The following is a 12,858-nucleotide window of genomic DNA, read 5'->3' as shown; positions in this document are numbered from 1 at the left end:
CTCTGCTCTCCGGTGAGGAGGAGGAGGAGCTGGGGAGGAAGGAGAGAGAGGGAGGGAGAGAGAGAGGGAGAGAGAGAGAGAGAGAGCGTAAACGCGTGTCCAACCGCGCTCACCTCTCCCTTCGCAGCAGCCGCAGCAGCATCCCTCCTGTTTCTGATGAAAGGAGGAATAAAAAATTTTTTTTTAAAAATAAAGAAAACACGCATAAATACCCAGCAAATGGAGCGGGAAACGGTGCCGGTACCGGGGTGGGTCACGTGACCCGGTTGGTGCGTGAATAAAAGCAGGTGAGCGGCAGATATCCGTTCCTCCTGAGTGATGTTGGTGATGTTGCGTTTGGAGGGAGGTGTTGCCTTGGTTACACAGCGAAAGGCAGTAAAAAAAATTTTTTTTTTTTTTTTAATTTTTATTTTTATGATGACGGAACAGGTGGATCAGCCTCAGCGCGCGCGAGGCTGCGCCCTCGGGTCATTTCAAGGTTAAAACGCGACGCGGTGCGTCACCGTGTCACAGATGACAGCGTCACGTGGAGCCTCGGGCGGCGTCATCGTGGCGTGTTTTCATTTTTTAATAATAATTACACGTGAAAGTCGTAAATCTTTCCCTTTAAATCCACATTGATGATTTCTTGCGCCAATAAGGGCCTTCATCATCATCATCATCATCATCATCATCATTTCCTCCTCCTATAATAATTTTTAAGTTACTAATTATTTAAACTTTTTCTTGGAATGGGGGGGGGGGCACGCATGCTTGATGTGTCACTCCCAATAAGCCAACCAATCCTTTGTCAGACCTGTAATCCCTTTTACCCCCCTGGGCCGCCATGCCCCCACCTCCCATTCCCAACCACTAGTTGCCTGTGTCAGTCCGTCCATTGGATGCAGACACGCAATCTCTACACAGTGCGAAAAAGTATGTCCGACACTAATGGCCTGGTGCTGTATAATAAATCATGATTCAGTGACCTCATTGATTTGCCCCTCCCACCTCGCCAGTCTGCCCCTACCGTAACAGCCTCCCGTTACATAACAGGAAGCCCAGAGGACAGCAACATTAACTTACCTCAGACCGTCGATAGTCAGATGCTTTGGTGAACCCTATCAGTCAGGACGCGTATCGAGTTTTCTAGTTACATTAGCCGATTTGGGAATACTGGGAATGAAGGAGACATTCCCGGGAGTGTCCTCTGTTAGCCTGGGTAATTAAATAATGCATTAGAATTAGACACCTCTCATTATCCAGGCCTACACTTGTTTCCCCTCCAGCTTGATGAGGCGATCGATACCGCCCCCACGTCCGTGCGATATGGACAGAAGGCATCAAGGCGAGGAACGCTGGAAAAGCGTTCTAAACAGGGCGACTTGACGGTCTACATCGTGAATGGCGACCATCCTGAGGTGCCGTTCTTACTGTGCCATGTTCGAACCAGCTAAGCTAAACGAATCCTAGCTCTACAACCCTGGATAGCAAAGTGACCATGGTACCTTCTTCTTACGTTTGGCGAGGAAGCAAAAGTCTGTCTCGTACTGTGGACCTGAGTTCTCAGCGGTTTGCTTGTGAGACGATTGGCGTGAAAAGCATGGACGGCGTCGTGGCGCTGAAATCGTTGGGGTTAAATCAAAGACGCGACTCAGAAAAGGATTCCCATGCAAACAGATATACAGTAATCCCTCATTACTCGTGGTTAATGCATTCCAAGACCACCCGCGAAAAACGAAATTCCACAATATCGCGACAAACTATGATGACACTCTTATAGACTTGTAACACCCCTGGTGTTTCTTATGGTGGTCAAGGATGACGCAGACGATCTTCCATAAATGGTTTTTATTTGGCATCCAGCCTTAATAAGGAACAAACAAGAACCGACAACGATCTCACGTCCGCATTCTCGCTCCCACACCCCCTCTTTTGTCTCGCAAACTCATGCAGAACACACACACGTAGGCGAACTCAGGGCAACACACACACAACAAAACAAAACGGGTCATAACAGACTGTTTAAAACACTTTTTTTATTAAAGAAAATTTGCAGGAGGAACAGTGAGTCTAGAACACAGAGCACATACGGATGCTGTCAGACAGTAGCATGCGCGTACAATATCACATGACTACCTACCAAGAATCCGCGATGTAGTGAATCCGCGCATTTTGCAGCGCGAATAAGCGAAGGATTACTGTACATTCAACACACATTGGCTCAGATATTGTTCTGTATTTTTACGTTGATCTCATAGGAGTTCTGGAATCTCATTGAAATGTAATGCTAACTCACAGTAGTGGCCCTTCATGCAATTATTGTTTGAGTCATTGACTTCTTCCCCCACTTCCTGGACTTCCTGGAAGTGGGGGAGGAAGTCATACGACTCAATGAAATGCACCATTAGCTTTAATAAAAAAAACGGTTTTCTATCCGTTTGGACGCAGTTGGAAAATTAATTTGGGCAAATGAAATCTGGACAAATCAAGGCACATGCATGAGGTTGGGCCTCATGATCATCATCATCATCATCATCATCCTCATCAGACTGTGACTCTTCAAATGAGACCTCATCTGGACGGTCAGCACTTTTTCCCCAACAAAGGTCCCACGTCCACCCCGCGGCGCTGGTCGCTCTTGATCGGACTGTGTTCCCAGCATGAAAGTGATGACTGGTCGCGGGTCATGTGGGTCACATTGGGGGAGGAAGGGGGGGGGAGGGGGTGACGATGGCAGTTGTTTTGATTCGTCTGAAATATGTCCGGTTCCACAAACAAGAGAAATTTCCATCCTGGCTGTACCCCTACCCAACCACCCAGCCCACCCTCGCTCTTGCCAGGCAGCTAAATCCGGGCCTTTGTGTCCCACATAGTTGTATGGATTTGTCAGCAATGGTGAAGGGGCAGTGGAGGGCAGATAGGATGATGATAAGCAGGCTGGTTTTTCCAAGAAGAGGGAAGAAGTTGTTGAATTGACACTTTAGATACCAACTACGAACGAGTGACACCAGATTCTGATTGGTCCTAGTGTGGGTGAAAGTCCTAGAATAGCTTCTAAAAAAGATTCGCTCCAGATTACAAATGGAAAGCCTCGTATGGGCAGCCCCCCCACTGCCACCAGTCTGCACAAAGAGGCTTGGACAGACCACCTACCCCTTAGGAAAAAGCAGTCAGCAAATCAGATTGGGCTCATGCACCAATGGTAGGCTGGGGTAGGAAACAATGAGGCGTTCCGGAAGAGGGAGGGTCCGAACAAAAGCACGACTGGAGACCAGGAAATTAGTCATCCGCAATCAAGTCTGATCACTTTAGGGGGTTAGCATGCTAGCTTTTCCTAATTAGCTGATGTAATATCTGTAGATTTGCAGGTATTTGGTCAAATACTTTGCATTAAAATTTGTTAGCGGATGCCACAGATCAATGAAGGGTTGGCATGAGATTGTAGGGTTGTCTAGCCTAGATATATTTAATCAAATCATGCTAGAGATAATGTTAGGTGACACTAAAAGTGGAGTCAACCACATACAGCGATAGCAATCAACCCATTTGCTCATGAGATAGTTCAGTCCAGACGGTGCTTCTTGAACGCTCGCCTGACTTTCACAACATTTAAATTTCTTTATAGCAAAAAATCTTCCATCAGCTGCAAATAGGGAAATAGCCGGTTCTCCAAGTCTGACCCTGGAGAAGTCCGATGTGATGGGGACAGCATTAATACATAATGTATGCCACATTATAAAGTTAATCCTTATGTCAACAGGCTTGCAGATGGGCCAGCCTGCAGCTGGTGTCAGGATGTTCAAGGGAGCTGAGAACCATGGAAGCACCCCAGTTAAGATGAGTAAGGAAGGAGGTAGGGCAAAAAAAAACAGTCAGAAATATTTCATGCTCTGATGTCATCAGAACGGCGAAAGCAGATCTGTAATCCTATTTTAATCGCAGTGGATTTATTAAACAGGAGCAGCAGGTTTAAATCTCGACAGATTATGCAGACGGCCCAAGGAGAAGTGGCGAGGGAGGGGGGTTCTGGGAGACTTGCATAATCAAGTGCACTTAAGGTGATGTGGTTCATCTTTGACTGGGAGCTGGTCCAGAGGGAAGGGGCCAAAGGTTCTCGGATGTTAATGAAAACAACATAGTTTGTTGGACCAATATATTGTATTGTACAAACCATTAAGAATCATAATTTAGTCGCACTTCAAAATAAAAAAAACTTGTGTTGCAATGAGAATCCCGATTCTGTCTGGAAGGATTTTCGACTACTTTCAACACGAAACCAGTTTTTTGCGCTTCAAGACATTGCATAATGTCCCACCGTTCAGAGCCTCGTGTTGCCGCCTCTCTTTACCTTCTTCGGTCTGAAAGGACGCCAAGCTCACCATCTGTCGGCTGAGCTCGGCAAATATGTGGTTGTGACACAGCACCTCTTTGATAAGGAGCCATTTTGAACTGTTTTCCCATCTTTAGAGGTTCGGAAGGGTTCGTTACAGATGACTTGAATGTTAGCCGTCAGTGTGCTTTTGTTTAAAAAGATATTTTGAAAATGGAAATTAATTGGATGTGCTATTCATTTTTTCTTATTTGGATAAACAATCTAAAAAATTACTTGGGTCTCTCGAGTTGTGAAGAATTTACTTTTTTATTTTTGTATAAAGGTGTCAAAGACATACATGTATATTTCTTTGTTTTTTGAAAGTAAACTTTCATACATGTATCCTGGTTAAAAGTTATATAGACGGCAAACTCCAAGTAGTACCTCTGTCATCTAGTGGACAGTAGTGGGTATTACAGTTTAGATAAACTATAATTGAAAAAGATCAATGTCTCCACTATACTTTGATTAAACACACATCAATACACAATATTAAAAAAAGTCAAGTATACTGATATTTGTCAGCAGTCAATGATACTAATTAGGTCAATCGTTTTTACGCATACCAGCGGGAATACATTGCATTTGTTATGTGAATGTAGTAAAAACCCTCCACCACCAGGAGGCAGAATAACAAGAGGCGCTCTTTACAATGGCTGACATGGAAGACCTTTAAACTCCGACTTCCGCCCAGCTCCCTCCTCTTCCGGTTACGGCCATAGCAGGTATGGCGGTCCCTACTTGCCTCTGTAACATCTAATATTTACAATCCAATGTAATCCAATATTTTAGAAGGAATTTCGAACGATTTTAAATGACGATAGAACTTATAACCAGGATTTGCTCCTGCAGATGTGATAATTTTATGCTCTAATGGCACTGATGCGACAGTTTTGAGTTCGTTTCTGGATGCCTATGGTCGCCGTCCGAAAACCGGGCTGAATGGGATAATAATGGCTAACAACCAGCCTTTAGATGTACTATAAAGATGAACGTTATGGCACGGATTAAACAACAGTTGTAGAACATGACGTGAATTATTACAGCTAACTTTGCTAACCAAATGTTAGCCGGTGTCCCGTCTCCAAACGTTTCCCAGCTAGCATGATTGACGTTAGCATTAGCATCACCTTCGTGAACTTAACGCCGTTGCTTCTGCCACCAGCTCCAAGATGGTCCAGCGTTTGACCTACCGCCGTAGGCTGTCCTACAACACCGCCTCAAACAAAACCAGACTGTAAGTGAACGTGGCGTTCATGTCAGCAGGAGCTGCACCGGAACTAGCACCTGAGTGTTCACCATCATGTCGTGATCCTCTATCGCAGGTCCCGAACCCCCGGTAACCGGATTGTGTACCTGTACACCAAGAAGGTCGGCAAGGCTCCTAAGTCGGCATGTGGCATCTGCCCAGGGAGACTGCGTGGCGTGAGTGAAGTCTTGTTTTGGGGGCTGTTCTTGGGTTCATATGTATTTTAGGAGTCAGATTGAGATTCTTTGATGTCTTCGTGATTGATGAGTAAGACTGCTGTGATTGGTTAATTATTGAACTAGCAGGGTAGCCAATCAGGTATCTTGCTGATTTATTTTAGGAATAGATTTGTGATGACTTGTTTTTTCTACCGACTACAGCAGATGGCTTTTTAATGTGTAAGACAGGCTTTATGAGGGATCAGAAATGCAAATTTGACTCATAACAGTGAACGAGACCTGCAAAACATATAACATTCAAGTCTGTGTTCCAATTATCAATTGTTGAGGATTCTGGGCAAGGAAGTGAAAGAAGGCAGACCAAGTATGTTGGCTCATCCGTGAATAGTTGTAAAGAGTTCTTTCTGAAGGGTCAGGGGGTCTAGATGTTAAGGTATTATGTGTTGTCTTCATGGGAAAACTTTAAGCACATTCCAACTTCCACGCCAAGGAAGTTGGGAACATTTTCCCGCCCAAATCCTCGGCTCAGGATGAAGGGTAATGGAATTGCCAACTGGTCCTTGGATCTCAACATGTGGCTGGATTGTGATGGAAATTCTTCATTTTGTTAGAGGATGATCTGAAGGTCCATTCCAGAGTCATGTGCCAAACAATGAAACTGTTACAGCAGGACAGCAGTCTATAATTTTTAGTTATTCATTTGTGTTGATGGTGGAAGAAAGATGTTATTCCTGGGAATATTATACCCTGTATGTTTATGCTATTGGCAAAAATGCATATAATCAGCTCATACACACCGAGCCGAACATTTCTGAGTCTCTGTTCTGTCTCATAGATCCGGGCTGTTAGACCTCAGGTTCTGATGAGGCTATCCAAGACCAAGAAGCACGTCAGCAGGGCCTATGGAGGCTCTATGTGTGCCAAGTGTGTGCGCGACAGGTAAAAAAAGCATTTATTCATTCGCTATCACCAGCATTCACCTTCACAAAGTTAGAAAAAGAACTTGTCTTCTGCTTTTTAGACATTTATGCAAACTCTTAATCCAGAGTGTTTTGACCTTTGTTCACAGGATCAAGCGTGCTTTCCTGATTGAGGAGCAGAAGATTGTCGTCAAGGTGCTCAAGGCACAGGCACAGAGCCAGAAATCTAAGTAAACTGTGTATTTGTATTGCCACAATAAAAAATAAGAAACATACCTATTTCTGTGTGATTACTTACGCTTTGGTGTGATTCTTTGAAAAAGTCTGGAGGTTTTACACCAACCTAAGTTATTAGAATTAATGAGGTAATATCCTTGAGTCAAGTTTCACATGTGGGCCGATGAAACAGATCAGTGTGATGGATGTTGGGTTGTTTTACACCAAATAACCAGTAATTGAGCACTACCAATGCGGATATGCTGGAAGGCGTTATAATGCTTATTAATCTATTAAAGTGTCAGTATATGCATGAAGCATGCACAAACGCTCAAACTTATGTGATCACATAATTTGAATTATGTGATCATAATAAGAATTAGGTATTTCGTTGTTGCTGTGTCTTTAAGATGACGTCACGATCGCCACGGAAGGGTCACCGGCTAAAAAGCATTTCATTTTAACAATAAACAAAATTCACGCAGTTCCGTGGGTAGTACTTTCGCTCCGGGGTAGAATTAAGTCGTGGTTATTGTTTTAATAAATAACGGTTAAAAAAAAAAAAAAAAATTACAACGGTTCTGGGGTTAAACGACAAAACACATTCACTTCCGGGACACGTCATCAACTCTGCTCGGACGTTCCTCAGGCAGCGTCAGCAGTCGGGAGACGTCCTGCGGGAACCATGGAGACTCTGTACAGCTTACCGTTCGCGGTTCTCGAATGTCCGAATATCAAACTGAAGAAGCCGTCATGGCTGCACATGCCGTCCGCTATGACGGTGTACGCGATCGTCATCGTGTCCTACTTCCTCATCACAGGAGGTAAATTCATCTGCTAAGCTAACTTTGATGCTAACGTTAGCATTAAATCTGCCTCAAGCTAGCATGTGATTTGAGGCTGTCTCGGATTCATTACATCCCGCTTCGAAGCGGTGATGTATTGTAATTATCAGAGTGTTCGTGTGTTCGACCGTTCGTTCGTATGTCCACCAAATACGTTCGCAACTGTTGCAGATAGATGGAACTAAAAGCAGACTACTCAGGCAGCAAAGGGGATGAAAAGGAGATCTTGCATTGAGAAAACTAAGTCAAGGTCAAATTTTAACTTTTGTAAACTCAGGAACCGGAAAAATTGAGGGAGAAAGCCAGTGTAGAGACCATAGATCAAAACTAGTGCTTTGATCTATGCTCAAAGTAAGTGCATAGCTTTAAAAGGTAAAACCTATGCTCTTGTCAGGTATTACTTTCAGGGTACCCTGACCTACCCGTCGCGGGATGTTGCAGTCTCTGCCTTGTTTCTCCTTCATTTGATCTCAATCTGGCGTTGAGATTAGCATGCTGGCAGCTAACCTGATGGAGGCTAGCTGCTGTTATGCTAGCAAAAGAATTAAACCCATCTCTCCTCGAATCTCAGGCATCATCTACGATGTTATTGTCGAGCCCCCCAGCGTGGGTTCAATGACTGATGAACACGGCCACCAGCGACCAGTGGCCTTCCTGGCCTACAGGTAGGTCATTCAAATGCTAATGAGCATCTCTGAACAGTACAAAGGCGCCCCAAGAGCCCGCTGACGTCATCATCTTGTCACAGAGTGAACGGGCAGTACATCATGGAAGGACTGGCTTCCAGCTTCCTCTTCACCATGGGAGGCCTGGGCTTCATCATCCTGGACCGATCCAATGCTCCCAACATTCCCAAACTCAATCGCTTCCTGTTGCTGTTCATTGGGTTTGTCAGCGTCCTCCTCAGCTTCTTCATGGCCAGAGTGTTCATGCGTATGAAGCTGCCGTAAGTCCAGATTTGTTGTAGCGCTTAAATCTGCAGTCACTGAGGTGTTTTCCATGTCCAACTAATTCACCTTCTGTCTTTTCAGAGGATACCTCATGGGATAAAGTCAAAAGTAGGGGAAGGGATTTCAATGGAAGGATGACATTAGATTTGTGGCAGTTTAACATGGATAAACTTGACCTTCATCTCAGTTAAGAAACACCTCGGACTGAAAGCACTGACCTTGAAAGAAACCATCGTCGTTGCATCAGACTATCTGAGTCACATCGGTAGTCAGTGACTTCCCCCCAAGTTTGAATCAGCGCAGTTGGAAGCAAAATCTTTTACAAATTTCCACAACATTCTCAAAATGTTTAAAAATCCATGTCAGTAAAAAAAGCCAAAAGAACAGGATGGGATCAGTTTCTCCCTTTGGGGAATAAAAAGTGTCACAAATGTGATATTTGGATTTTTTTTTTTTTCATGTAAAGAAATGATTTGTCACAATTTCATTTTTGTACAAAGTTGTGAAATAAAACGTCTTTTTCGGAGCCCCTTTCTGTTTTTATGTGAATTCCATTCCATTTTTAACACAAATGAATTTGAATATCTGAAGCAGCTGATAGGTACCGGCTGGCCAAGCGGAATGCGGCTTTGGTGGTTGCTGAGGCAAAAACCCGGGCGTGGGAGGAGTTCAGTGAGGCCTTGGAGGACGACTTCAAGACGGCTTCGAAGAAATTCTGGTCCACCATCAGACGTCTCAGGAAGGGGAAGCAGTGCAGCATCAACACTGTATAGTGCGGATGGGGCACTGCTGACCTCAACTCGGGACGTTGTGACTCGGTGGGGAGAATACTTCGAAGACCTCCTCAATCCCGCAGACACGCCTTCCCGTGAGGAAGCAGAGTCTGGGTTCTCTGAGACGGGCTCTCCTATCTCTGGGGTTGAGGTCACCGAGGTAGTTAAAAAGCTCCTCGGTGGCAGGGCCCCGGGGGTGGATGAGATCCGCCCGGAGTTCCTAAAGGCTCTGGATGTTGTGGGGCTGTCCTGGTTGACACGCCTCTGCAACATCGCGTGGACATCGGGGACAGTACCTCTGGATTGGCAGACTGGGGTGGTGGTCCCCCTTTTTAAGAAGGACAGGAGGGTGTGCTCCAACTACAGGGGGATCACACTCCTCAGCCTCCCTGGCAAGGTCGATTCAGGGGTTCTGGAGGGGAGGGTCCGTCGGGAAGTCGAATCTCGGATTCAGGAGGAGCAGTGTGGTTTTCGTCCTGGCCGTGGAACAGTGGACCAGCTCTACACCCCCCGCAGGGTCCTAGAGGGGGCATGGGAGTTCGCCCAACCAGTCTACATGTGTTTTGTGGACTTGGAGAAGGCGTTCGACCGTGTTCCTTGAGGGGTTCTGTGGTGGGTGCTTCAGGAGTATGGGGTACCGGACCCCTTGATAAGGACTGTTCGGTCCCTGTACGACCAATGTCAGAGTTTGGTCTGCATTGCCGGCAGTAAGTCGGATTCGTTTCCAGTGAGGGTTGGACTCCGCCAAGGCTGCCCTTTATCACCGATTCTGTTCATAACTTTTATGGACAGAATTTCTAGGCGCAGCCAAGGCGTTGAGGGTGTCCGCTTTGGTGGCCTCAGTATTGGGTCTCTGCTTTTTGCAGATGACGTGGTGCTGTTGGCTTCATCAAGCCGTGATCTCCAACTCTCACTGGAACGGTTCGCAGCCGAGTGTGAAGCGGTTGGGATGAGAATGAGCACCTCCAAATCTGAGACCATGGTCCTCAGTCGGAAAAGGGTGGAGTGCCCTCTCCAGGTTGGGGATGGGATCCTGCCCCAAGTGGAGGAGTTCAAGTATCTTGGGGTCTCGTTCACGAGTGAGGGTACAATGGAACGGGAGGTCGACAGGCGGATCGGTGCAGCGTCTGCAGTGATGCGGACTCTGTATCGGTCCGTCGTGGTGAAGAAGGAGCTGAGCCGAAAGGCAAAGCTCTCGATTTACCGGTCGATCTACGTTCCTGCCCTCACCTATGGTCATGAGCTGTGGGTCGTGACCGAAAGAACGAGATCCCGGATACAAGCGGCCGAAATGAGTTTCCTCCGCAGGGTGTCCGGGCTCTCCCTTAGAGATAGGGTGAGGAGTTCGGCCATCCGGGAGGGACTCAGAGTCGAGCTGCTGCTCCTCCGCATCGAGAGGAGCCAGATGAGGTGGCTCGGGCATCTGGTCAGGATGCCTCCTGGACGCGTCCCTGGTGAGGTGTTCCGGGCACGTCCTACCAGGAGGAGGCCCTGGGGACGACCCAGGACACGCTGGAGAGACTATGTCTCCCGGCTGGCCTGGGAACGCCTTGGGATTCTCCCGGAGGAGCTGGACGAAGTGGCTAGGGAGAGGGAAGTCTGGGCTTCCCTGCTTAAGCTGCTGCCCCCACGACCCGACCCCGGATAAGAGGAGGAGAATGGATGGATGGATGGATGGATGGAATTTGAATATCATCGATTATCTCTACAAAGTGTGACTGTAGAGACTAAATTCTCTGTCTGGGTATTCACACTCCTTTTATGTATAGTATTTCATGTATTTGTGTTTTGTACCACCAGTACAGCATTTATCATTCCTGAACCGTGGTGCTTCGATTTGTGTGTCTTCATCAATGCTTTTGAATGGAAAGCATTAAGATCGATCAGTGGAAGCTGATTGCAATTTTAACAGATTATTTTTGTGTACTCAGAGAGGATCAATTCGAGGATTCTGCAGGGATGTTTAAATTCCCCCTCCAGAAGGGGGAGACATAGATCCACCAGGCTAAGGAGGAGTGAAAACCTGCCCATCAAGAGGATAACTTTTTTCCTCCAGTCTAAGCACCTTTCTTTCTCACCAGCCACAGTTTGATGGAAATGTAGGGGGATTCAAACAGATGTTAGAGTGTTTTATCATGGATTAGGTTTACAATCCGTTGCTGTGATGCATATTTAAAATTCGCTGAACCTGTTTCCAACAATGAGAGAAGCAAAAAAGTTGAGAAACAGGAATGACGAGGTCAAAGATAGCTTCTAGGTCACGTGTGCTGATTTCCACCGTCGGCTCGTGACTCGCATAACAAAATATGTTGTTAACAGAGGTGTTTGCCAAACTCCTCGGTGGCAAAGCACTGGGGGTGGATGAGCGTTGCCCTGAGTACCTCAAGTCTCTGGATGTGCAGGGACTGTCATGGTTGACACGTCTCTGTAACATCGCATGGCAGTCGGGGACAGTGCCTCTGGATTGGCAGACTGGGGCGGTGGTCCCTCTTTTCAAAAGGGGGGACCGGAGGGTGTGTTCCAACTATAGGGGGATCACACTCCTCAGTCTCCCAGGGAAAGTCTGGGAGGATTAGAGCTGTAGACGAACTGCAGATTCGGGAGGAACAATACGGTTTCATCCCGGTCGTGGAACACTGGACCAGCTTTACACTCTCCATTGAGTGCTCAAGGGTTCATGGGAGTTTTCCCAACCAGTCCACATGTGTTTTGTGGATCTGGAGAAGGCATTTGACCGTGCCCTCGTGGTATCTTGTGGGCGAGTGCGTCGGGAGGTAGGGGTTCGGGGCTCTTTGCTGAGGGCTATCCGGTCCCTGTATGACCGAAGCCAGAGCTTGGTTTACATTGCCGGCAGTAAGTCAGACCTGTTCCAGGTGCGCGTTGGACTCCAGCAGGGCTGCCCTCTATCACAGGTTCTGTTCATAATCTTTATGGACAGAATTTCTAGGCGCAGCCAGGATCTGGAGGGAGTCCAGTTTGGGGACCATCTCTGCTCTTTGCAGACTAAGTTTTCCTGTTGGCCTCATCAAACCGGACCTTCAGTATGCACTGGGATGGTTTGCAGCTGAGTGTGACGTGAGTGAGATGAGGATCAGCCTCTCTAAATCCAAGGCCATGGTTCTCGATCGGAACAGGGTGGTGTGCCCTCTTCAGGTCGGTGGAGAGTCTTTGCCCCAAGTAGTGGAGTTTAAGTATAAAAATGTAATCCTTACATTTTTATTCATTTATTGTCTATCACACTCTATCATAAACAGGTTCCATCAGCCTTTGGATTGGCCTTAAAGGTTTTTTAAAACAGCATGTTTTGACATAATTGCTGGCTCGTCAAACGGTGTCGCTCCTGTTTGACCTGAGACAGGCTGGAACATGACC

At 46.5% G+C, this 12,858-nt stretch overlaps 2 protein-coding genes across 2 annotated transcripts; both read left to right on the top strand.

The window, feature by feature from the left end:
• Nucleotides 1–5,432: 5,432 nt before the first annotated feature.
• On the top strand, nt 5,433–6,977 carry rpl34 (ribosomal protein L34). Its single transcript, XM_068308157.1, has 4 exons — nt 5,433–5,591; nt 5,680–5,779; nt 6,618–6,721; nt 6,852–6,977. Exons 1-4 carry the CDS (start codon nt 5,527–5,529, stop codon nt 6,934–6,936), a joined length of 354 nt encoding a protein of 117 aa, XP_068164258.1. The 5' UTR covers nt 5,433–5,526; the 3' UTR covers nt 6,937–6,977.
• Nucleotides 6,978–7,541: 564 nt separating this feature from the next.
• Nucleotides 7,542–9,239, top strand: ostc (oligosaccharyltransferase complex subunit). The gene is made up of 4 exons (XM_068308204.1): nt 7,542–7,742; nt 8,335–8,428; nt 8,512–8,709; nt 8,795–9,239. Exons 1-4 carry the CDS (start codon nt 7,604–7,606, stop codon nt 8,811–8,813), a joined length of 450 nt encoding a protein of 149 aa, XP_068164305.1. The 5' UTR covers nt 7,542–7,603; the 3' UTR covers nt 8,814–9,239.
• The last annotated feature ends 3,619 nt before the right edge of the window (nt 9,240–12,858 follow it).

This window comes from Antennarius striatus, chromosome 23 (assembly GCF_040054535.1).
Source record: "Antennarius striatus isolate MH-2024 chromosome 23, ASM4005453v1, whole genome shotgun sequence".
In the NCBI taxonomy this organism is placed as follows: Eukaryota; Metazoa; Chordata; class Actinopteri; order Lophiiformes; family Antennariidae; genus Antennarius; species Antennarius striatus.
The sequence above is the reverse complement of the archived record's forward strand: the minus strand, read 5'-3'. Positions and strand labels throughout refer to the sequence as shown.